The sequence below is a fragment of the Sturnus vulgaris genome, chromosome 1, assembly GCF_052056855.1.
Source record: "Sturnus vulgaris isolate bStuVul1 chromosome 1, bStuVul1.hap1, whole genome shotgun sequence".
Classification (NCBI taxonomy): domain Eukaryota; kingdom Metazoa; phylum Chordata; class Aves; order Passeriformes; family Sturnidae; genus Sturnus; species Sturnus vulgaris.
The window spans coordinates 74290003-74316773 of NC_142243.1; the positions used below are offsets into that span (position 1 = coordinate 74290003).

The following is a 26771-nucleotide window of genomic DNA, read 5'->3' on the forward strand; positions in this document are numbered from 1 at the left end:
GACAGACCAGTGAGACCTGGAGTTAATCCTCACTGTTGCAGGAAAATGCAACGAAATGAAGCAAGCTCCTATAAAACTGTTAACTTAATATCTGGCATGCAAAAATACCAGAAGCACTTAAACACCTTAATGGACAAAATTTAATTAGAAGCGATTGTGCAATTCTTGGGGGAAAATTCATGCATATAAATTAATAGTAATTGTCCTGCTGAAAGATAAGAAAATTAAAGACAGACCCTAACTCTGTAAAAATTACCTAACTTTTGGGGTTGAGAGACCTTGATGCTTATGACATTATGTGCTGCAGGGCTGCTGGTTGCCAACTCGCCAAGCAGCTCATTGAATTTCAGTTTTAACTTTTGAAAAAAAATTAAAATGATTTTAACATTATTTTTGTGAATGCCAACAGATTATTAAAATCCAAGTATACACTAATTTGCCTACGTACAATATGAACATTCTGATTGTAAGTAGAAAATACTAGTGAGATAATTTCTGAAGTACTTACATTTCACAGGTGAGTAAGCTGTGCTGGAAAGTGAACTTTACATGCCTAGAGCAGAAGGTGAATGTAAAGCATGACTTTTCTAGCCATGTGTTTAAAAAGCTTGCAAAATAAGTGAAAGCACCCTTCGTAGTGTATCAAGTTCAGTATAGAAAGCAAACTTGCCATGAAGCTCTTGTGGAAATTGTTCGTTTTAAGAAAGGAACTAACTTTTTTTCCCCGATCCTTGCAGCAGGTTAGACTCTGAAAACATTTTTAAAAGGGTTAGAAAATATACTGATGGGAATTTGATAAAAGCTGAAAGAAATGATACTGATAGGTTTGTATTTGGCAAGACACAAGGAAGGAAGGAGAAAGACAGGCATTAGAAGCATTAGCAGGAACAATTCCCAAGGCCAGTAAATATCAAGGGGCCCCACAGCAGTCAAAAGCAGAGTGAAGAGATTTAGAGCCAAGGCATTCAAAGGGTCTACTTAGTTTGACCAGAAGACTGTCTCACATTTCAAGGTTTCTTCTTCAGTACAGCTAAGCTTTTCAATGGGAGGCCTTGACCCCAGGGATCACTAACTGAAGAAAACAAATGTGTTTTCAAATGAATGTATTGGCACTGTCAGAACTGACTGTACACAAGATTAAATTATGTTTATTTTCAATTTCCAGAATACCATGTTAAATTTTAGAGAGACAGACAGACGGAAATGTTTCCAAATAAGACATGAGAGTCTGAGCATCAGATTTTCTGTGTCAGCTGTGATTCAACAGCAAAATTCCTGTTAACTGAACTGGCTAAACCTCCTCCCAAAATGTCAACCTGAGGCTTTTTTGCCTTCAGCGGTATTGGTACAAGTGTCAGCAGGGGACACGTGCTGTCAGTCCATTTTAATTATTTCATTGCTCTTCCTTGCTTTCTTGTGATGGATTGGGTTTTGGTCTAGTATTTTGAATTGCACAGATGTGATTCCCTGAATGAAATGAACAGTTTTCCTGCCTTTGACAAGGAGTGGAAATCAAATTAGAATGAAAAAAAAAAGGAGAAAGTGATTCTGGGTATCCATCCCGAGATGATCTAAAAAGGAAACTGATTGCAGAAAAAGGATCTCATCTCCTCAGAGAGGAGTTCCCTCACAGCTCCCCTGCATGCTCCTTAAGACAAAGGCACTTGACTTTGTGCTCCTACCTTGATCATGCTTGAGCAGCTTCACAGCCTTCCCGGGTTCCACAGGAACCAAGTCAGGACTGCAGTAAAAGCAAGGAAAGATGGGGGTACTGGAAGATAGAGATGGAGCCCTCATTCAAGGGAAGGCAGCCTATTAGAAAACAGGTGATTTCAGATAAACATCAGACATCTATTGTGGTTATACACAGTCCTGTTTCAAACCCACATTCCACTCTGTATTTGAATTCCTCTCTATTCTTATGTATGAAGCCACTAGAAATGACGAGTACTCCTGAGGGGTGTGTGCTTATGCACTGTCCCAAAACAGTAAGTATAATGAGCTGAAGTTAAAACCCAGAAACTGTGCTCCCAGAAGGAGATCAATAGGGACAGGGAGGAAGAAGATCACGGGCAGCACTGTTTCAGCAGAAAACAAACTAAGCACATGAATAACGTGAAACTACAGCGAGGACTTCCGAGGAGCTACGTAGTAATCATGAATTTTGAGGAGTGAATATGTACTTGTTAGTAAGAGGCATGACAAAGCAGGAAAGTGGGTCTCACAAAGCACAGACTTGTTGGGTCAAGTGTCCTTTTCCTGTTTGGCAAGTCCTTTTGTCTCTGTCCTCCTTATCATCCTGACACCTTACCACAGCACGGAATGACAGGCAGCTCTTAATGACTTCCTAGCATTTGATTCTGATACACAGGTCCAGCCCTTTTTAACATGAAAGTCTCTGTTCCCCTCTGAATTTCAGTTTGAGAACCCATGCCCACTTCCAAACATGCAGCCTCCCACTCCCACCCTGCAATCTGTGTCAACAACACAAAGGTGCTCTTGTCACCCCCTTGCTTGAATCACACAGCTCTTCTGAATGGACACACTGACAGATGATGCTGTGTCAGCAGCCAGTGGCTCTTGTGTCACTTTCCACAGGAGGGGAGAAATCCTCTGCTGGGTACACCCACTCCCACATAGCACAACTAGGGCTACTGTTCCCTATGTCCAGAAACCAGGCTTCACCCTGTGCCATCTCTGTGCATTGCCACCGTCCTGCCTGACCTGGAAATACTGTTGGTTTTTCCCTCTCCCAGAATTCTCATTAGGTGGTTGGAGCGCAGGGGTTTGGGGTTTGGTCCTGCCAGCAGCATGTGCTGGATTAGCACCCCTGGTAGATTTAACTGAGGCATTCCTGGGAGTAAAGATGTGTTCTGCAAACGAGCATTTGCTGAGACCCTGCAAATCACACGAGCACATCTAAACCAGCATTCTGCAGCAGCCACGGTCACAAAGATGTACGCTGGGCAGGGGATACTCAGCGGCTGGAGTTGAAACACTACTGTGAAACACACAAGGTGGTGCTTCTTAATCAAACCCACCAGTGCCCACCTTCTTCTGCTTCCCCTGCTTGCAGCTGGAGAAGGGATGACCATATTCCCATTCACAGGGAGCTGTTTTATGCTTTGTCTTGTTTCCCATAGGATGTTTTATCCCCCTCAGCACTGCCTCTCCCACTCAGGGAGGGTGACCAAAGAGGAGCAGCATCTCTGTGAGAGGGCACCCGCTCCTCCCGCCTGCTCCTTGTTGCTTCCCAGGTAGCTGGCTGTGAGGGGCCAACAAGCAGGCTCATTTAGAGCTCTAAAAGCTGGCAGCAGGAGTGCAATTAAGCCGTTTTCACAGACTGCTGGCCAAATGCAGCAATTTATTGGCTGAGTGATTGGATTATTCATTTGCAAAGCCAAGTGAGGGCTTTTTCTTACCACTTCAGTTGGCCTGTAGTACTTGTGATTGACTGTCACATGAATCTTGCCAGTCTCTTTGCATCGTCCCACTTCATTTTCATTCTTCCCTTCCCACCTGTAAAGAAGATAAACATTTAATCAACCCATAATTACTTTAGTGCTCTGATCTTACCAACATTTGGCCGGCTTTCATTTACTTGAGGCTGGTGTCAATTCTCCCTGCAGGACAGTATAAACTCATTAGCTAAAGGAACAAAGGGAGAGTTTAGACTTGAATAGAGTAACAATGGCTTTTGAAGTCTCTTTGTTTTGGTTTTTGATTCAGTGGAAGGTCTAAAATACAGGACTTCCAAATTAAACACATAATGCTAAGGGAAAATAAAATGTCCTGATTTCAGAATGTCTCATGTATCTGCAAATAAATATGACAGTGAGGTTTTTCATTTGTGGATTGGTTCAAAGCTGTTTTCTTAAAATATTTTTAATTCTTGTATTTTGGCCAATATTTTCAGGAACTCTTTAATCTGTTAATTTTATAGACGTGAACCTCTGTTTGAATAGCATTAAGCTGCATAATTTAATTTGTGCTTAACTAGAAAAAACAAAACAATAACAGTTCTTGGGATTTTGGTCCTACCTCGACATGGCACTCCACATACATGTATTGTAAACTCTACTTGCTACCTGTGAGCTGAAAGCCAGCTCCCTTCATCCAAATTATTTTCATATGTGTTGAACAGCCTGCAATTTGCTGTAATTTATGTGATCTGGTTGTGCTTTCCTTAGAGACTGTCCTGGTTTCAGGAGCAGCAGAAGAGGAATGGCTTGGTGGGTGACTAGCTCTGCCTTCAGGGAGGTCAGGCTGCAGCCTGGAAGCCTGGGGACAATGCTCCCACTCCAAATAAATGCTTCAGATGACACGTGTAGGAATGTACATAGGTGCCTCAAACTTCATCCACTGAACATACAAAATCCAGAGTTATGATTGAAATTCTTTCCACTCTTTGCTTTTTGCTTTTAAGTATATACCATGGGGCTCTGAACCAGCTTGGCTTAAAAACGTGATGATGAAATTCACAAGCTTTTTTTATATTTAAGTAAAATGTGTATAAATTAAATTAGCACTGTGATATAGGCTATTTAGCCTCAGTTACCAGCAAGGAAAGAAAAGCACCTCTAGCCTCCCACTTACTAATGTTTCTCCCAGTTCTTGGGATTTTGTCACAGATATGATTTCTCCTTGCTCCCCTGCTGCCTCAAGCTCCTAGAAGAATCTAATTCTTTGATAATGTCAGCCTTCATTTTTGAGTTTCTAGCCCTGGGGGCTAAGAAGAAAAGTCTGAAAAAGTGACCTCTTGAGTATCCATGAAGGTTTTAACACTGAAAGGCAAAAGGAAATACCAAATATGCATAGTTTTTAAATCTCACGAATTTTTAAGCACAACTCATGACTTTCGAATGACTAGCAAAGCCTGTAGGATGCTTGATACTGGGAACATTTCACATTGAAATAATTTCCTACAGATAATAATGACAGTGAAGTCAGCTGTTAATGGGCATGCCATGATGCTAAAGATGATTTATAATCTAAATTTTCTTTCTTTTTTTTGCATTTGCTCTGTTGTGAGCCTGAACTGCAAAGTTTTCATTCACAAGCCAAAACTAACATTAGTCCCTCCCTTTAAAGGGCAGAGGGTAAAAATGTGCAGGACTCAAATGAGTTTAATAGAAAACCAACAGTCACCAGTAAAACAACAGGAAGCGCTTAGATCAGGAGACGTCAGCTGTTGTTGGAGGTCACTGAGCACAGAACCCCATTTAACACCCAAAAGGCTCCAGAAGGCTCAGCCGAGCCAGTAAAGACTCACTTAATGTCGCTATCAAAGTTATATAACAATAGAAATCGCTTGAGAAGAAATCTCCACCCGTTTTGTTCAGCCCAGTAATGTGAAAAGTTCACAAGGAGAAAAAAAAAAAGAAGTGCTTCTCATTGTGAACAAAGTAACATTTGATAGCAGCACTTCTAATTACTCCTGGCACCTCCATGCTCACAGCTGGGATCATCATACAGCTGATAAAAGGGACAGTGCAGGGACCAGCCTGACACCAGGACCAAGACATCCACTTTCCCAACCAACTCCCTCTCCCTCAAACCACAAGGCAAAAGAAAAAAACCCACCACAACCACCCTTAATTTATAGTCAAATTGCAGCCAGAACTGTTGACTGTAAAATGTCATGCCAAATTATCCTGAAGCACAAGCATGGTGGAAGGGGCACGGGGAGCCCTGGTGTCGTGCTGTGGTTTCAGCTAGCTCCAGCCACAAAGGCTACCCAGCTTCCTGCTCCGCAGGGCAGATGCTCACCCAGGCATGGAAACAGCCCCGTGCAACTTGGGGAAAACACCAAGGATCCCTGGCTGCAGAAAGTTTGGCTCATCAGGACTGGGCTAAATGTATAGAGGATGGGCAGTGGATCCCCCGAGCCCAGCTGGTGCCAAAGCCCAGAGCTCCCAGGCAGGCACCCGCTGGCCTGGTGCAGGCTTTGCCCAAAATGCTGCTCCTTGAGCCCCTGCAGCGAGGCCACTGCCTGCCCCACGCTGTGCAGCTTCACCCTCCCACTGAAGCAAGGGATGCTGACCACCTCAGCTGTGTGCCAGCATGTTCTGCACCTGGAGAAGGATGGGTGAGAACACAGAACTGCTCCTGGCAAAGCAAGTTTGATGGCTTTTGCACCTACACTTCCATGTCACTGCTGGAGATGGGTGCTTTGGGATTGCTGGGGGTGATAGTCAGTGGTCAGCTCTCGTGGACTCCACTGCCATCACTGACCTCACAATTTTCCATAAAACTAAGATTCAAATGTATAAGCAGGTTTACTTGCTTCAAAAATTCTTCACATCAAGAGCTTTTAAACTCTGGATTTACAGTGGGATGGAGTGAGGGATGCCAAAGGTGTGATGCACAATGGAGTACATTTAATTTAAGGCTAATTTAATATCTACTATCATTAACATATCACTATTGTTACAATACTTATTATTATCAGCGTTGATGAATGCTTCTTTGGCATGACCCTACACCTGGTAGGGTGTGAGGTGGGCAGGGAAGGAAACAGGGAGCCAGGATAATTGAAGAGGGGTGGGAATAGCACTGCAATGGACCAAATGGTCTGGCTGTAATTAAGGAGGAAAAAAGTCGAAGTACATATATTTTTGAGGCTGTGAAGAAATCAAATAAAAATGAAAATTTTCACAGAAGCAGAGATAAACTGAACAAGTATATGCATTTCATCTTCTTGCTTGATCTTTACATAGAAATAGAACCCACAGCATAAAAAAAAAAAATTCAAAACCACTAGAGGCTACAGCTGCTCAGTTTCTTTATGAAAAATAAAATGATCATGGTCACCTTTATAATGAAATAAATGCCAATAGAAAATATTTTCACACTTGAAACTGAACAGTAAATTAAACTGTATGAAGATTTTGCTCCACAGCTAATATGATATACTGTTTGTGTAGATTTCTCAGATTTGTGGCCTGATTTCTGCTACACACGAAGTTAAGCCAAAGCACTTCATTCTGTCCTGGCACATTATAAACAGCAAAACTGACACCATATAACAGACCGTTAATATCTTTTGCAAGTAATCTTCTGTAGGGAAACTTTAAATATGACTCTTCATAAGCTCCTTTGCCACCAATTCAACCACCAACCTTGCCAGCAAGCTCTGATACATCAAAGTAATCACACATACAGGGATTGCTTAACCATGACCTTGTGCTTAAATCAAAAGCATGCTACCAAAAAGAAATGTATAAATTTTTGTTTTCAAAAGCTCTGATGAATCAGGTATTCAATATTGTTTTCTTTTTTTTTTTTTCTACTAGTCCAATAGTCCAAGCATTGCCAAGCTCAGATTTAAAAAATTTAATTGCAACTGCCCATATAACAAGACAATAAAAAAGAATACATGCTAGGCTTTTTTTTCTTTCCAGTTCATTGGAAAGTTTTTGAAGCTCTGTCCCTTTACTCCAATTTGTGAAAGTTGGTTTTGGGAAGAAACTGTTTTCTCAAAGAATATTAATGCTTCCGTGAAAATAAAAGCATTATGGAAAGAAAAGTTTTAGTTTTAAATAAGTTCCATTAGTGTCAGCCTGATACAAAATTGTATTATTAATGTCTAAAAGAGACGCTTTTACATTTTCAGAATGGATTTTTTTTCTTTCTTTTAGAATGGCTTAAAAATTCTAACTTAAGTTATTCTTTCTTTAAAGGAGGTTAGGAAAAAACCAAAGAAGTCCAGCTGACCTGAAATCAGATATTTTTCCAAATTGCATTTACGATAAATATTTTATTTTACTTTCAGGGGTGGGATATATGGAATTTCCCATGAAACACCATATTTCATTCTTACCTAATCTTTCTATTGGAGAAACTCTCATACCTGTTATCTAATCACATAATTAGACTATTACAGTCTTCAGGCCTTAATTTCAATGCTGTAACAGTTATTGTGTCTGCCTGCAGATAAAACCTTGTATCAGTAAGAAAATAATGAGGGCCTGCTCAGCTGAAAGAATTAATTCTCCAGCTGAGGTGGGTTAAATGCCCCCTGAAATATATACTCTGTTTTGAGAATGATGACAAAACTGGTGCAGTCCAAAGTGAGAAGTCTTTTTTGTGAGGGCTCACCCAGGCCAGCATTCTTCACTGACATGGCTGGGTTCCTTTCAACTACCTCTCTTCAAAATGCCTCCAGTTGCTGTATGAGATTCTGTTCCTCTCCTCTTCATCTGAAAGCTCCTCATTTTCTTTTCTAATTTAAATACAACACACAGCACCAGCCAGCCAGCAATTTTTGGTGGGCAAGAGCCAGATCTGGAAATAGCGGCTGTTTTGCTGATGACTGCTGATGGCTCCTCCTCCATGTCCCACATGCTTTCCATTCTTACAGCAATCCTTCAAATCTCATGTGTTTCTGTAACCCAGCCTTCCATTTTAAGATAAAAAGAAAAAAACAAACAAACAAAAAAACCCCACCAAACAAACCAGAAAAACTCTTCTCCCTTGGTTCAATCTCAGTTCAACTTTCACTGTCACTGAAGAGGCCACAGGAGTTCACCTCATAAGACCTTATAGCTTGTCTGCAAACTTCCCTGTTTTAGGCTGATCTTTTATAAGACCAACTAGCATGTTAGTTAAGATAAAATTTGTATGTAGAACCAAATGACTAGAGTAAAATATTCATTTTTTCTGAATTAATTCTGATCCTGGAAGCAATGAATATTTCTGTAACAAATGTGCATGCATTTCTATATTAATAAAAACCACAATAAATCTTTCTGCAGCTTGGACAGAGTTTTTTTTTTTTGTTGGTTTTTGTGTGTGTGGTTTTTTTTGTTTGTTTTTTTTTTTTTTTTTTTTTACTTTCCACATTTGCAGACAGGAGTCTTTGTAGCCGTCTGCAAAGAACTCTGAATGCTGTAGTGGTTTCAGGCTATCTTTGCAATCCTGTTCTAATTTAATAAGATTAATGGCAGAAAATTAGTCAAGACAAGCGTTTGCCTGTTTCGTTTACCCTGCTGTAGTTCAAATTATAGGCGGGAAGTGTTTCCCCCAAGTACTTCTTAATTAGTAATAGGCAGAAGGGAAAGTAAAAGAAAAAAAAATGTATCCTTACAGGGGAAAAATATTTGTAGCTCTGAGGCTTTCCTGTTAGTACAAAGGACGAATTTGAATGATTCAGAGGACTGTATAAATATAATTTGAAATTTCTTCCTTGAAAAAGAAATGTAAGAGGAAAAAGCCACACAAGGTAGATAAACTTCCATGAATACTTTACAGTCCATTTCAGAGAGAGAATCAGTCTTATTGCAGCTGTACATTTCATTAGTTACAAAAATGTAGTAAAGTTTCTCTCTCTCTCTTGTTTTGGCTAGAAGACATAGTCCTGACATGTGCTAATGACTGGCTAGGACAGAATATTATGTTATGTTCTTGGAAAGACTTTTTAGGCTGTCCTGGATTTTCAGCTGTACAAGTTAATGTGAATTATTAGGAAGACAAAAAAAAACTAAAAAAATAAAATCAGTATTTTTTGTTGGTTGATGAGGCAGCCAGGATCTCTTTTTTCCTGTTCACTAGTGCAGTATCACGATGTGACAGCTAAGGTTTTACATTTGTGACTTTCCCTGACAAAGCACAAAGTAGGGATGGTTAAGAGCCCCTGCACATGTGCCCAGTTTTCTCAGATGTGGTATGAGCTCTGCCAACTTTTGTTTGCCATGGCATCTATCCTGGACATTTACTCCATCATTTCATCAATTTTGAAAGGCGGGTTGTTCAGCAGTACTGGGAAGCTGTGCCATTGCTTATAGCAGTGGAAAAGGCTGCTAGAAATCTCCCAGGTAAGTTTTTGAGGTTCAAAAATTTCAGAATACCTGCAATCCTGCAAAAAAACCCCAGAAACCTCAGATAACTCAACCAAACTTTGAGGAACAGTAACAGGAAGAAAGCAGCCATCCTTGTGGGAAGTTGTTTAGCCATTACACTCTGGTGCATTGGTTCTCAGGTGCCTCATAAATTGTAAAGTAACAGATAATGGGACTCACCACTGGGGTCTCACAATGCTAAAGGGATGGTTTTTCTGCCAGGCTGCTCCCTGAAGGAGATACATTCAAACTGGAGGGGGTGGGAGTAGAAATTCACTGGGGCTTTCAAAGAAAGGTTACCAGACAGCCAAGGAGGGCCTGTGTGTGCTGCAAAAGCATGGGTCAGGCTGACACCTGGAGAAACTATGGAGATTCTTAAGAGAATTTCCCAAACCCTGAGGAATATTTTACATCTAATGCAATTTGAAAGATGAGCAATGGCTACAGGATGAGTAGTGGGTGCGTTGTCATGTTATTCTCACCTTGGGAGCAGGGGGAAAGAATGGCTTTATCTAAACAGGCAACATGCAAAATGTTCAGAGTTCACTGTCCAAATTATCAGCAACAAAATTATCATCCCCACTTAAAATGTCAATTCAGTCCCCATACGCATCATTATTTATATATCACCTGTAAACGGCTTATGGAATTAAAAATTTATTCACAGGAAAGAAAAACCTCAGAGGAGCCAGGGGGACTAGAAACCCAAGCCCCCATTTCTAAAGCAATTTGTGTTCCTAAAAATCCATATTACTAGGTGTCATGTGAGTTCTTAAATAATTTTTGCAAATTACTGTTATTGATTAGTAATAAAGAAAGGCAACTATGCCTTCATACACACATAATACCTGCTCTACTTCACATTTGGAATTATGCTGTGAAGTTTTTCTGAGAGACCGGATTGTGACTGATTCAATCCAAATACTGACTGCATTAAACATAAATGATACACAGTCTACCATACGGAGCCATATACGAGCAAAAAGATTAAATGAACAGGACACAAAATTTTGAGTGTTAGGAACAACTAAATCTAAAGTAATCCTTTAATATTCCCTCTATAACAGAAGCCATTAATAAAAGTACTTTCACTTTTATTTCTGGCCCTATTATTTTCTTTAGGTTTTCTTGAGGACTTAACTTTTTGAAAAACACATGTAGATTTGTCACCCTTGGGAAGTGCTGAGACTTCTTAGACTAACACCAAAGCCGAGAGTTCAGTTTTAAACTAAGGGATAAATTTAGTGACATCAAAAGAAAACATAAAAAATTATGTGGGGAACATCTGCAAATAAAGATATTCAGCCAGGTACTGACCTTTACATATCAGCCTCTAATTGTAGGTAATCAAAATTTTAAAAATTGACAAAGTTGTTCACCAACATTCATTGTTGCTTTGACAAATAATAATAGACAAGGACCTGGCAGTTCTCAAAATCACTAGAATTCTTACTCTTATGGAGCAGTTGAATCTGCAGCATTTTCCTATCCATTCTTACTCGGTAGAATTAGCTTATAAACACAAGAAACAAAACTATAAAAAGAGAATAAAAATTAAGAAAGACAAAGCAATTATTAGAGCCCCTTTAGCCTCTCAAACCTCACTACTGTTACGGTATATGGGACAATGTGTGATCCCAGGGACATCTTGCAATCAAGAAATGTGAAAAACATGGAGAGAAGCTTATTCCCCAAACTGAGCTTTTGGGTCAGAAATACTGTTTATACGGTCTCTCTCTCCCTCATCAGAATTTCTTTTTCTGGAAGTTGATGCCAAAAATTGAAACCAGACTAAAAACTCATTGAGGAGAAAATGTTATTACCTCCCCAGCCACCCACTGGCTGTTCAAATAATATTGTATATATCTGTGCACTTCTGCATATTTATTGAATTTGTCAAGTTTTTGTTCCCAAGTAAAACTTATTGGCCCTGTCAAAAGTTCACCAGCTGCACAAGTGACTTTGATGGCCTGAGGAACAGCCCTGGCGCTAGCGTCATGGAAGAGCCTGTGGCTTTCCTCTCCCTTTTCCAGCTGAGATTGGTATGTTGATGCATGGGGCCCAGAGAAGATACAGAAGGAGGGAAATTGAAAAAATAATAAACAATAAAAATATAAATTACAGAAAGCGCTCACCAAGCCATCCTGGTTTTATTATACGGCCTTGGGAAGGAATTTTGTATTTTCAATCAAACTATGTGGAATATGCATTGTAAACATTCTGCACCCACTGCTCAACATTTCTACGGCTTAGTAGGAGAAGAGCTGATAGGAATGTAGAGTGGTTTGCTCCACAAGCCGTGTAGCGTGGCTGATGGGCTGCCACCTGGAAAGAACAGGGCTGGTAGGTGTCACCTCTTCAGATAGCAGAGGATGGGAGCAGGACTGTGGGATCTGGGGCACAAAACAGAGAACTGGGCAGAAAAGCCCCTCTTGCAGGAAGGTGATGATGTTAGCACCCTGGTACTAACGTCTCTGGAGGGGCTTCCCTACCCCAAGACAGGGAGAACAAAGAATTAAGACTTTGATACAAAAATTAAGATTAACCCATCTACCTTTTAAACTTACGATCTAGAGGGCAACACTAGACATATCTGCTGTGGCAGTAATTCATGCATGGAAGGTCTCCTATGTTACAAATAGAAAGTGATGGGGGGGGAAATGAAGAATGTAGACAAAAATACTCTGTTTTGTCACAGCAAATGCAAGAGGCTAGAAATGTTCAACCTGTGGCTATTCTCTCATCCTCATACTTACACAATGGTTTTCCCAATGTGCTTAAATGACTTCTCCACAAATTCACGGACACTGTGGACCTCCCCAGTGGCTATGACAAAGTCCTCAGGCTCATCCGTTTGCAACATCAACCACATGGCCTGCAGAAAGATAAACAAAGTCAGATTCAGTGCACATGTAAGTGGCCTCTTTGGTACATGATATTGTATTACCGCATTTTTGATTTGGAAATAACCACACCTACACACACATACCCCAAGCTGGGGAAATTAGCACTTTCTTTACACAGTGGCTATTAACCAGTTCAATGCAACTCTGAAAAGAGTTCAATTATTTCTTATTACAGAAAACAATGCTGTATTTGATTTTCAATTTGTTTCACAGCAGGAGTTTCTGCAGGGGAGACTTTAATATGTTTACTTTTGAGCACTGAGACTTGGTTTAGTGCTCATGAGCATGGATTCACTTGCTTAAAGCACTGCATGAATTGACATCGATATGGGGAAAAGAGCAAAATTTTGTAATGTTTCAGTCCAGAATGCTGTTGTCTATCTGCTACAGAATGATGTCAAACACACTGAAGCATGAAAATACAGATCCTTTTAGCTGTTTCTTCTGCCACATTTGCTTTGCCTAAGCTGAGATTTTAATTAAGAGTAAGTATTTAAAAAGGTATTTAACCAAGTTAATCCGGTTTCCCTGCTGAATAAGCGTTGAATGTTACATATTAAAGTACTGTAGAAGAAACTTTTGACACAGGAACAGAGAAAACCCTGGTGGAAAAGCAACACAACCATTAACATCAGTTTCAGAGGACTGTTTGTGCAGCAAGAGTTTTGGAGTATCTTTTGAAGCAAAACTTCATCAGATTGTCAACATATTTGCATTGCATGGGACCAGCTTTTAATTCCCACAGCAATGTCTTTCACAGAGTCCTCTCCCACAAACAAGTAATGATGGGTGGGCGCCATCTCAGAGGGCTGACTAGCTAAGTCAGCACGAAAGCTGGAAAGCAGATGGAAAAGAGGTATTCAAAGGCATGTGTGACTGGTCTGAGATATCACTGCAGGTACATTTCAATTTTCTGATGTGCAAGGCAGTGCTCTAGTGACTGGACTATTTGACTGCATAGGAGCTGTACGTATAGAGAATAATTATTACTTTAGATCAATCAAATGATGCAAACACTTCATTTCCTTTGGAGAGGAAAAGGGAATACCTGTATGGCATGATCCTAGTTTAATAAATAACCAGAAAAGGGAAACAAAATAATTCAACTTTCTCTCCATATGGTAAAAAGGACTGTCATCCTCTCACATTGTAATCCATGATGCTATGTGCATTGACCTCTTCGCATCAGCTTTAAAGAAAACAACTTTAGTAGGTCCCTTGATGGTAGTGGATACTCTGCAAATCAGATTAATAAAAGCTTTGGGATAGCTCAGTTTCTCTTGGTAAATACCACTTGAAATATTCAGCTTTTCCTCTCTATTCTCAATAAATCAGTGTCCTGCATGGCGAGGCAATACATTCCACTTAAATGGTTCTAGGTGCGAGCCGTTTTTCTTTACAGTTATTATTTTATGCATCTTCCAAAGTTTTTCCAAGATTTTATTAACATGTTCCTTTTGAACCTTTTTACTTCTTGAACGTGCATGGAAGGCTTGGTTTTGGGCAACTGCTGTGTAAGTCCTTGACACAAATTATAAATTGTGCTTTAGGGAGATGACCTGCTGGGCAGGACAATGGCAGCAACTTTATTTTTCCTTTCCAGGATTGAACATCCTAGCTGATGACGCAGAAATACCCAACTGGCTGATGAAAATCATCTTGTGGGGAGGAGATGTCTTAACTTGTATCTCTCATATGAGCTTTTCTGGAACACTGGGGTTTCCCTGCTGATTTGAGAGGTCACCATAAATCACCAACTCCTGTTTCTTCATGACTGAACAAGCTTGCAAGATTCACAGTAGCAGCAGCTGCACAGAAAGGTAAAAGGAGTATCTAAAATAAGTGGTTGATAATTTTGGTTCTCCCAGACCAGTTCCTGATTTCACAGACCTTCAGGCTTCCTTAAGCAGTCTAGCTGAAAACAACACACTTCCTTGTATGAGAGGGCACTATTTGGGCAAATAAGGATTTCCAGCATTAGACAATCAGTCAATCAGGGGCAGTGGTTCTCCTCTCAACTTTGGTGGATGTTTGCCGTGCATAATGAACTCCTTTTCTTGCCTTGACACTGTAGTGTCAGTTACCTTGGAGAGAGATGCTACAACAAAACCTCATTTATTGGTAAAAATCTCCCCTTACCCAAAAATGCTACACTGGTTGACTGAATATGCAATTTAGCATAAGCACCTGCTATTTACTATGACTGTTGGTAAAATAATGTTAATATATCTAAGCAGAAGCAGGACCAGACTTCCAACAATTTTTTGCCACCCCTTTACTTTTGAACACCTCAGTTTGTAATTCCTTTTACACAGTTTCAGTGCAGATACTTATGCCAAGACATTCAACAATCCAGCAAGCATTTAAAGCATTTACGCATTACTTTTCATACTAATATGAAATAGAGTTGAAAGTTTCTCTTTGCTGTAAAACACACCCTACACTGAAGAAGGCAGTGCAAAATGCTAACAAAAAAACAGCCTTTGAGAGTGGACCCAATGAGGTTTTATGCATTTGGATTTATCAACTCTTGTCTACCATTTCAAAAAGCAAGCAATCACTGTCTTAGCAATGCAACTTAAACTGCAATAAATTTCAACAGGATCAACTTAGAAATGATCAAACAATGCAGACAGAGTTGCTAAAAGTGATTTTTGCTTCAAATCCTACCAGGAAAGAATGTTTAGATTAACGGTTACTTGAGAATCTATCACTGTGGGTTCTTCTATTTTTTTCTGGCATTCACAATTGCTGGCACTTAGAGTTACCTCAATCCAATGAGGTCTGAAAAAAATTAACGTGCTAAAAATTACAAAGCAAGTGATAGCTCTGTTTTGCTTTGAAGAAGGTGACCAAATGCTGTTGTTTTGCATGGGTCTGCATTTGCAGTCTGTAAAAAAATGCCAAGGCAAGCCAGAAGAGAAAAAAAAATTTAACAAGTTCCACAGTCAAAATTATATTTCCTCAGGTACAGCCCATCACAACCAATAAGACATCCATGTACAGGCAGTAGCTATATCCTTTCCCTACATCAAGTGCCAGGAATGTGATTCTCCTCACAACAGAGTAATAAAGGTCCTTGACCTATGAATTTCTAGGCATTTCCTTTAAGAATGCATATTGTACCAGACTTGAGGCTGAGAACGAGAGGAAAGGAGGTGATACAGCTCCAGGTTTATTTGTCATTACTGAATGGCTTACTGGTTTTAACAGAGGGGAAAAGCTTTGTTTAAATTTCCACTGAAAGTAATTAATGGTTATTGACTGGCAAATGAAGAACAGGTGACACTCTGAATTAGAAGATAAATGATCTCATGTTCTAGCGTGATAATGGGTTAGTAATTGCTACAAAGCCTCAGACTAGTGCGTCCCATCATAATGCTAGATCATGTCCAGAACACAAAGGCCTCTGTGTGAGAGGTATTCAGCCGTTCACCTCCTGATCCAGCTGCAGAGTGATTTGCTCCATTTATTCTCTGATGGACTGCACAACTGAGGCAAAAGTTCACCCATTCTCACCTTCCTGTTCACATGCTGAACCACATGACCCATGACATGGCTGAACTGGGATAAAAACATTGCCCAGCTTTGGCTCTTAGCTATCTTTTAACCATCACAAGGTCGTATATTTTAGGAATTTTTCTTGTGCAGGAATTGAGAATTGTGGATTTTCCTGTATTTCTTTGTACAGGCTCCTTTGGATGGGCTGAGGGCAAGTAAAGAAATTACTTGTGCTCAGTTCTGCCACCCTCTGCCTAATTTTTTTGCTCAGTCCAGATAACAAAATATGGGTAGATGTTGAAAAAGAGGAGAAAACTACCATGGACAAAATTCAGGCTTTGACTCTCTTAGAGTAAGACTCTTCCCTTAATGGCAAAAGTGACAAAACATATTTTTCATATTTGAATTCTTTTTGGCTCTGGTCTAGCAAGTCACAAAGTCTAAAGGCATTTCTATGTCATTTATTTTTAAAGACACAAACCTAACTGGAGACACGTAGCCAGTCTAGCAAGCAGACACACTTTTATGATTATGTGGACTAGGATATCTGTTCTGCATGCCTGAACTCCAGCCTCTGCCAAAATCTTTCCTCTTTCATCTTTTCCCTCTACCCTTTTCTCTGTATAAACCCCTGCCAGTAGTAAGCACGATTTTCAAGCAACATATCCAAAACATGAAATAGTCTTCTCCCTGCCTAAATTTCTTTGCTTATGCAGTGTTTGCACCTGGGCTAGTAAACGGGAAAACCCAAGTCTGACTAACAAAACCCCCATACAGACACATTTTGTGCATGCCACTGCCACTACGCTTGTGACGTGTCTGCGTGTCTCGGGAATCTAGAGTATGTTGTAGATGTGTTTCACCATTAACTTCCAGTCTAGCATCCCAGTAAGAAAACATTTATTAACTGGGCTGTCATCCATGGATAACAAAGACCCGGTAGCTGAGGTTATGTTTAACTCCATATATTTGAGACTTTTTTTTCACTGTCGGCTCTCACACCTTGTATAGTTAAAATGGGCTCATAATCACGTATCTTCCTATTCAAGAGCAAAAATAAATCCGACTTTTTAAGATTTTAAAGCACAGCTGATGATACAGCTCTAGAAATAAAAGACATCTTTTTTCAAAGGAATAAGTATAAAGCCTTTTCATATGTCTCATCCAGTTCAAGACCCAAAACAGATATGACTGAACAGGTCCCAGAATAGGATAAATAGGAAATGTTCCTGTTGGTACTAATTACTATTGCCTTGCACTGCTACATGGCAATTTTTTCCAAGACCTATACTGTAAAAAAAACACTTTTGCAAATATTCCTAGGTGTTATGCAGAGAAATTCTGACTTTGTATTTGCCACACCTGGAGAAAAAAAATCCAAACCGAATCAGTAATGTTTACTTTAGGAGATGGAACAGATAGCTGCAGCCTGATGCATGGCGCATTGTCTGTGAGTTTCAGAGGCAAAGAAGCAGAGGCTGGTGAATGTCTAGCTCTACTTACTTATCACTGTGGAAGGAATGGGTTACCTCAAGGCTGTCAACAATCAGGGACCAATTTCTGACTAAGTCAGAAAACATCACCACCTGGAGAGACCCAACAGTACATTATCACCATTTATAGAAATTCTGTCTTTCTGGTATTCCATACTCTATTGTCTTGAAGCGGGCAGATGCATTCAGTGGGTTGGATATGGTACTCTAGTGATCCCAAACACAGCTATCCTGCTGGGGTCACCACTGAGAAGGAGAATTGAGCATTGTGGGCCAAAGCATGATGAGCCTTTACAGGGATGTGGGAGCAAAGGAGAGCTTTCTGCCCATATGGCGAGCACAAAGGCCTGGCATGACTGCTGTTCCTGTGTGCATCATGAGGCACTGTTCCATTTGTGCCACAAAAAAGAGGGCTATTGTAGCACCTCCCTCCCTGCATTGTCCCAGCTCAACTGCACTGACATTGATAGAGGCCGCTTGGCATCTCCCGTGCTGAGGACGTGTGGAGATGCTGTGCCCACGCACTTCCTGCCTGCCTGGGATGCGAAGCAGTTCCAGATGCCATCACCCGGCTCCTCCTGACACAACCCAGCTGACTGGCTGTGGTTTCTCAAGCTGCTACACAACTGACCACAATTGATGATCGTGTCTTAGAAAAGTGAGACAGGACATTGACTCAGAGCTCTGAACCCAAACTGACTCCCAGTTTATCTATTTACTCACTTTTGAAGGGGCAGAGAAGGAAGAAAAGGTGCTACACTGAGTCACCCACATCTGATTGACTTCTGCAACTGTTAAAAGAGTGGGTGCGTCCTGGGTGTACCTGGTAGGCATCAGAGTGTGTTATATAAGGAGATTATATAAAGACACAGTGAGATTTACATATAATACACAACAGAAGGGGAAAAAAATTCTTACACGTTTTGCACACAACAGGGGCATAGCACACATGGCTGAAAAACACCAGTGGAGCTGAAGTGCAGCACAGAAGTGTTGTGATCAGAGTAAATTGTAAGCTGCCTTTGTCTGACAGGCATCATACAAAAGTGTTGGGCATGATCCCATGCTCCCTGGCACAATGGGAGTTCAGTCTAGAGTAATGACTACTGCTTTAGTACTTGTTTCTGACAATGTTATAGGTCAAGGCAAGCATGGCAGGGGGGACTCTTGCCAAAGAAAACCGCAGGGATGTGCTGCCAGGCATGCCGATACTCCCAAGAAGCCAGTGACAGCAGGAATATGAGAGTATGCATAGTCAATGTACTACTATGGCTTTTTCCCCCTAAATTACAACTCTTCTTGATCATCTACTTAAAAAGCAAGGGTGCACACCTAATAAGTAAGAACTTTACTGGGCTGTCACAGTTTGTATTTGAAAGGCAAACATAAGTTCAGGATTAAAGTCATTGTCTATCATTGCAATTGGTGACTTTTCACATGCTCAACCATTTCTCAAAACCTCCAGCAAAAGAGCTATTTCCCAAGAAGGGCAGGACACATGCCTCTTCCTTTCCTCTAAAGAGTCATCATCCTGTTTTGTCAGATTACCAAAAATCACAGTGTTGGTGCAAGATCCGATGCCCAAGGAACCTCCATTCATGGAAAAATCCTTCTGAACACCATTCAACTATCTATCAGATCTCATCAGTTTAAATACATTTTGATATACTTCTTCCTTAACTGTGTAATGCTGAACATAAGGACTCCAAAGTCTGTGTACAAAGTTTTTCCTTCAGCTGTGTCTTTTCTGCTCTTGCAGAGGAGACATTGAGTATTTATGACATGGCAGCTGCTTCCATTCAGAAGAGCGACATTTGCAAACCATAGACATCGCTAATACACAAAAAATATAAAATGGGAACAGATTTGAGATGAAAACATTTTCCTCTGAGAGAAAAAACACATCATTTGATAAGAAACAATGGAAAATTTACCTTAAGAATCCCAAGAAAGTAAACAAAGAGCATGTCTCCCAGGAGATAGTACGAGATAAGGATTCATTTTATAAACTTTCTCAGAAATTTTCAAAGTTACAGTTGAGAAATTTCCACAGAAGCAATTTGAAGCATGCTTGCTGATTTAGTAAAATTCTATGGTTTGGCTCTAGAGGTGAACTTGTGTTCAGGTCCATGATTTTTCCTTTCAAGTTGAAAGAATATAGTTGATACATTGAAAGATAATAATCCAACAATTATAAAGTTACTAAGATAATAAAATACCTGATAATCTTTGTGGACCATCTCAAATGAAAACAATATCAATTTCTTTTGAAACAAAAGCCCTCACATCTGTAGGAAATACTAGGAAATACTGTCTAACTTCTCTCTTGTAAGTAGATAGGCCAATTGTTTTACGGATCTCAGGGAGGACTCGTGAAACTTTAGTAGGCAGTTCTATTAATAAAAACCACAAGAATTATAATCCAGATAAACCTTAAAGGTCAACCTTCCCTGTTAACGCAACATGATGTTTCTCACATGGACCTTGGGTGAACACAAAGTTCTCATTGTGTTATCAAAAACTAGTTTACTCCTTCTTTTTTTCCTTGTGTCACTGAATGTCAAAATATTGTTCTTTCAATATGTGGAAGTATTTGTATACAGTTTTATAACTGATCTTTAGTTGCTAGCTGGAGGCAAAAAAGAAACAGTAAAGCTGCTTGTTGAGAAACCTCAACCAACAATGAAAATTAATATAGTCCTTTTTTCCTGCCAAAAATTTTTGAACAGAGTTTTAGGTCCACAATGGTTTGTTTATTCTTCAAATGGTTAGATTGGAAGTGACATGTGTGACACAAAGTAAATTAATGAAAAAATACAGAAAGGATGCAAATATGCTCTGTTTTATTCATTTTAATTTTAGAGGATATTGTCGCAATTGCTAACAAAGAGCTTCCTTAAATTCTGTTTAAGAGAAAAGGGAAAGAAATTCAAAGCTAAAGGGGGGGGGGGGGGAAGAAAAATCCGAATTGCAGAAAGTATGGGAGAGTTTTAACCACTCAGATTTGAATTGCATAGACAAGACTATAGAACAAATACATGTTTCCCAGGCTCCACCTAGCAGACAATTCGGAAAGATATTTGACCCGCTTTCCCCTCCCTTTTTACCCTTCCAGAATTAATTTTCCCTGCTATTTTTATATGAATGTAAGACAAAATACCTCTTCACAAAGAGGCAGACTCCCATTTGACAGGATTACTCACCACTAAAGTAAAGGGTTGTACCCAGGTTGCGGTGAGGGCAGAGAAGTTTTAGGGACCCATGCCAGGAAGGGCTGGTTGGGGCCATGATCTAACCACAAGAAAACACACGAGGCTTTCAAGCCAAGTACTGGCATGTTCACTGGAGCAAAACTATCAGCCTCAGAATAATGATCACAATGTAGATATTGATCACAAAGTGTTTACAGTGCAACATTTGACTATAAAAAGATCCTGGTTCCTGCTTCTAACACCTGTTTACCTCCTATTTCTTTCCTGGATTGCTTAAACGCTTACAGCTAAGCAAGCACAATCTGACTCGTGCTCCTTTTGATGGAGGTCAGAGGAATAGCATGATGTATGGGCCAAAGTACCACCGATCTCCACAGAAACAAAAATGCTGTTACCCATACCACGACTCAGAAAATTATTTTCTCTTTCCAAATCTTCTTTTCCTTTCCTCCCATCTGTCAAAATTGCCTCTGCAGCTTGCTAGCTTCTCTAGGTTTATAGGTCTGGCCAGTGCCTGTCCAGTAACGGGCCCTGACTCAGGTTAAACCACTAGCTGTACTGTAAAAAAATTGCTAAGAGCAGCAGAGAACTGCCAGAGCACAGGCAGATAGGCTCAGAGATAATAAAGGAGCACTTCATAATGTTTATACGTGTTTGAGGGTATAACTGGGAAGGAAGAAGAGCAATCCTTTAAGACAGTATGAGTTACAAAGCAAGAGAACTGAAATAAAATTTATGAACAGTGTTATTGAAAAAAAATGCAGGGAGAAAGAGTGAGTTAATAACATAAAATTAACCTGAAATTTATTTCATAATTTGCATTTCCCTTTCAAATTTCCAGAGTTCTTGCTTCACACTTTTGAACTTCAGGCATTTTCTCTTCAGACTGCTATGAGTTTCCAAAGGTATTACATTCCTGAATATTAATCTAAAATAATTTAATTGAAATGTTAATTTACTCCTCTTGAGAAAAATACTATCGATTTGGTTTGAAAAAATTAGAATCCTTCTCTGAATAATCTGTGTCAATAAAGAGCCTGTTATCTTAAACACAACACTGAACTTCACTTTTTGATTTTATTCCAGTTTTCAGTGCACTGGAGTTGGAAGAAAGATTTCCACCATTGTTATTTAAGATACAGTGATAAAATTGCACATCAGGCACTGTTTTGCTAACTATAAAAAGCAAAAAGTCACCTGAAAAGAGAGAAAAAGGATGCTTAAGTAATGTCATTCCTGGTACAATGGATTTTTTTTCTTTGCCTTTACCAGAACATTTCAGGTGACAACATTTGGGAATTTGATGCTAAATTCTCTTGGCCGAGTACAGACTGAGACAAGAGCACGACTTTGATGCCTCAGGGACCCGGTAATGCAATACAGAGGGATTTATTTTCTTTTTTATTTTTACCTCATGTCACAAGTTCAATTTTAGGCCAACAGTACCCAAAACGGCCACCATGTGATATAGCAGCTTATGCAAAGGGTCTAGTGGTTTTAACCCAAGCCCTGGGACAGAGGAATCTGACTCACAGATTTGCTGCCACAGTGTGAACACTACAGCTGCTCTGGCCAAGTTCCTCCCTGCTCAGGGTCGGGTACCAGCTGATGGTCTCTGCCATCCCAAATCGGGGCATGGAAATCTCAGCTAGAAAACAGAAACAGCAAAATGATCCCAGAAACCAAAGGATGTGTTTTAGAAGTCTGGCTGTGCAGCGCAGATGAAGAAAGGCAATGTGAAGATTACTTTAGAGCATGCTCAAAAATACATTTGGAGGGCATTTCACATTGACCTTCTCTTGGCTTGCTCTGGCCATTCTGATTCCACTATCAGTAGTAATTACTGTTCCTGCAATGGCAGCCAGTCCCACCAATTCCTGTGTCGGGGAAAGGATCTGCACTGAAACCATAGATACGGCTGCTCTCCCTGGGCTAGTGTCAGAATGGAATAGAAAATTTTATTCAGTTTGTTCCCAGCAATAAATACAATCCTGGCATCCTGGATAAATCCTTCACATAACAGCATGTGTTCTTTTATGCACCCTGGGAGCGATTCTATTTAAAGCCATGGAATTGTGGGTGTGAGACTGTAAGCACATCCACTTACCCAAAACAAAATTAAAACCTGTCTTATATTAGAGTCAGGAGAGCTGTTACGAAAAATGCAAACCATATGAAGTTTTAAGTATACTTATGTTTTTTATCTGTCTCTGTGTAGCATATACAATTGACTTTCACTGCCTGAGATGAAGTGATGACAAGTGTTTTACCATATTATTACAGAATACCCCAGTAGCATTATCACACTTCAACTTTTGCTTGCAATAAATCTCTGCTACATGCATGTCAGAAGTCATTGCTCATATCACATCCAGACAAATTAAAGGCCCTCCCTCCTCAGTGGACACGAAGGAGACTCCACACACACGAGGTATCCTGCCATTGCGGCTGGAATAACTCCCGCAGGTCAGACACCGGCAACAACGTTCCCACACGCATTACTTGGCAAGGGCCAGAGGTCTGTTCTCAGGCAAATAACAGTGGCACAGGCATGAGTCATTGCAGAATGCAATGGATTTATCACCACAATGACACCATCATCCCTTATATGCTGGTTTCCATATGCAAGTCTCATTCAATTTTTTTTATTCTTCTCAGAGATTTATAACTCAACTGCTGAAACAGATTTCATGTGAACACAATTCTCTGTTCTGTATATTTTTTGTAGTAGCTATACCATAAACCATATTCTAATTACAAGAATCCAGCTTTAGGTCCAGCCTGCTTATTGGTTTCAGTTTAGTCCAACTAAATGATGAGCAGTGTCCCAATCTCAGAAGTGTTAATGACTCTCTTTGGGGCATTCACTAAAGCATTTAATCTTACAGCCCAAATTCTGCTGTCTATGAAGCTGGAGTAATAATATTTATGCAACTAGAGTGCTGTAAGAAAGTTAAGGGTAGCACAGACGTTTCCTGATGAAGTGCATTATTTGCTATATAATTAGATTTGACTTTGCACTTTTATAGTGACAGGTGGGAATTCAAACATTCTACCTGAATACTGACTAGATATGGACTAATTAAAAACAAATAAAAGGAGTAAGGAAATGTAAGGATGAGATCACACAGAAATCATTCTGCAAAATTCAACAAAGTAGACATTTCTTGAGATAGTGCACATTTTTGTTATGATGCAAGAAATAAGTGAGATAACTACTCAGGTGATCAAGATACTAATAGCCAAACTACAGTGGCGTCTTTTCCTCTCTTGAATAAACTTCAGAAAATTTATTTTTTCCCTTTTTGTAAAATAATTGAAGGAAACTTGTAAATTAACTCTTTGAATGTTTTCCCAGAGAAATACTCTGTCCTGCAAACCATGCCTAATGCTGCTTCATGTGAAATCAATTTCATTAACTTCTACAGCCTACCAACATAAAAGAGAGGAAAGTAGGGTATATAGTTCATGCCACTGTAAGCAGCTCTCTGATGCCACAGTCTTTTCTACATTTGACCCAAGAGGTGGTTTGAAAACCAGGTATGAAACAAACTGTTGCATCATATAGTGAAATAGTAACTAAACTTATTATTAAATCTCCTCACTTAGTATTCTTCCCCTTTTCAGCACAAAGAAAATACCAAAGCATCAGACCATGTGGGAAGGAAAGGAAATAAAACCATCTTGCTGCACATCTTGGAGGAGTATCTAAAGCCTGAGACTACTGTATTTAGACCTCCCTCGAATCCTGCCCTCTCTAGCTGCCACCTCTCGGTCCCCATGCTGACCCCCTGAATCAAGCCAGATGGGACTGGCAGAGACATGTCAAGGAAGTGCTGAAAAGGTGACTTGGGTCTCTGGCAGCTAGTCTGGAGCTCATTTCTATGTGAAATCTCTGGGGGCTCCTGCTTTGCAATTTCTCAGGAATGTTTAATTCTCCTCATCCCTTTGCTGAGTCTCTCTGGAGAGGTCATGGAGGCCTGTGACATCCCTGGAGGGCACTGCCTAACTAAATTAGCATGAGATAACTTTGGACTCTCTTCCAAACAAGAAAATACAAGGGAGAGAATTTCATTAAAAGCAGAAGACTAGGTGATCCAAGTTAATCCCAGCCCAGAGCTGCTGCAGAAATGTTCTCTGTTTATATTTTGACTTTACTCTCTGTTACAGAGTTCACTGACTATAATGGAAGCTGTGTTAAGTGCACAACTTGACCTCAGTTGACCAAATCTTAGTTTCATAATGAAGACAAAAAGTGGGTTAGGCAGCTCTAAAAGGTCTGATTAGTTACTGTTTTGCCTGGTTGTGTGTGACTACGTAGGGTACTGAGTGAATGGTAAAAAAAAAAGTGCACTGATATACTTCATTCTTTAGATGAGCTTTTTAATCAAGAAACATGAATGTTTTAACACGCAACACTACTATAATGCATACGTGTGTAGGCTTAGCAAACATAACCAAGTCCAAAACTTGCATTTTTAATGACTTGTGTACACAGGGTTTTATTTAGGTTCCTTCAATGGGTGATGGAAAAAAAGGACAAGTCGGAGGAGAGGGAATGGCAACATCTGCACCCTGTTCTGCAGTAATGTTTCCCATGCAACTCAAGGGCAGGGTAACTAAGTCACAAACGTAGATCAGCACACCCAGCAATATCCCACCTCATCTTCCAGCAGTGGAGCAATAGCTCCAAAACAAGGATTTGATTGTCTGTATACAAACAGGATGGGGAGCAAATCAGATTTTTTTTTTAACTTGAGCTGCAGTTGTTGCAGCTGACACTAGGGAAACAGGAGATAAAACAAAAATGTACCCAAAAACCTCATTGCCTGAGGTTCATCTATTGGAAAAATTGAGCTGGTGAGACCCAGGAATTCACACTTAAAAGTACTGTTAAATATATTGGTAGTAATAAAGTGAGACCACCTAACTCAGTAAAATATGAATGAAAATAACATTATTATTGAAAACATGAGATTAGAAAGGGAAATCTTTATTAAATGCTGTTTATAAGCCAGTCCTGCATAACAGCATGCTTTGGCTATATTGGGACAAATCCTCCTCCTTCTGAGAAGACAAGAAGAAAAGGAAAAGGTACAAAAGTTCATGCAGTTCACATTAAGGACAACCCAATGTGCTCTCTCCCTTCAGGAAGGAAATATTAGCATGGCCCCTTAGCTATACTCTGAGGGCAGTGATCTGCTGGGAAACATGATTTCCAGTTGGCAGGTCTTGGGGCACCAGCAGGCTAAACCAGGGTTCTTGCTCTGGTCACAATTGTCTCTTTTTCACAGAGGGACTGCTGCTTTGCCACGGGTGCCACCGAGCTTGTACACGAGCAGTTAAAAAACATATTTTCCCACTGAGCTTTTCCAGAAGAACCGAGTGTTTAATAAGTGCTTTTCCTAGTCTTCCTCAGAAGGATGAAATGATATGCCAAAGGAGAAAGTTATTCCAGCATGGGAGAGAGACTGGAGAAAAAGCATTACAGTAACTTCCTTCCACAGTGAATATTTTTACCCACTCCTTAAAGCCAGCTTCATCACCAAAATCACACCCTGAAATCAGGCATGTGGGCCCAAATCCAGCCCCCTTGGAGTCAGTCAAATCTTTGCTATAGACTTCTGTGAGGATGGAATTTCATTCCCTATGTAGGAGCCTGTCACGGCCAAAGGCAAAAAAGAAAGGGTGTTTTCCACGCAGGCTCTGCTTTTCTACTTTTGTGCCCCTTGGGAGACTGGTGCAATTAGATCCCTATTATTATATACTGGAAAGGCATATTTGGCCCTGCATGTGAGTTTATGTACTTAAAAAACAGAG

The 26771-nt window shown here is 40.1% G+C and overlaps 1 protein-coding gene across 1 annotated transcript in view; it reads right to left on the minus strand.

The window, feature by feature from the left end:
• Positions 1-26771, minus strand: part of GMDS (GDP-mannose 4,6-dehydratase) — a 404327-nt gene that overhangs the window by 69304 nt on the left and 308252 nt on the right. Inside the window, exons 8-9 of the mRNA XM_014872447.2 lie at positions 12596-12714; positions 3423-3519 (exon numbers count right to left, since the gene is read on the minus strand). Coding sequence (XP_014727933.1) covers positions 3423-3519; positions 12596-12714 — 216 coding nt within the window. The remainder of the gene's footprint in view (positions 1-3422; positions 3520-12595; positions 12715-26771) is intronic.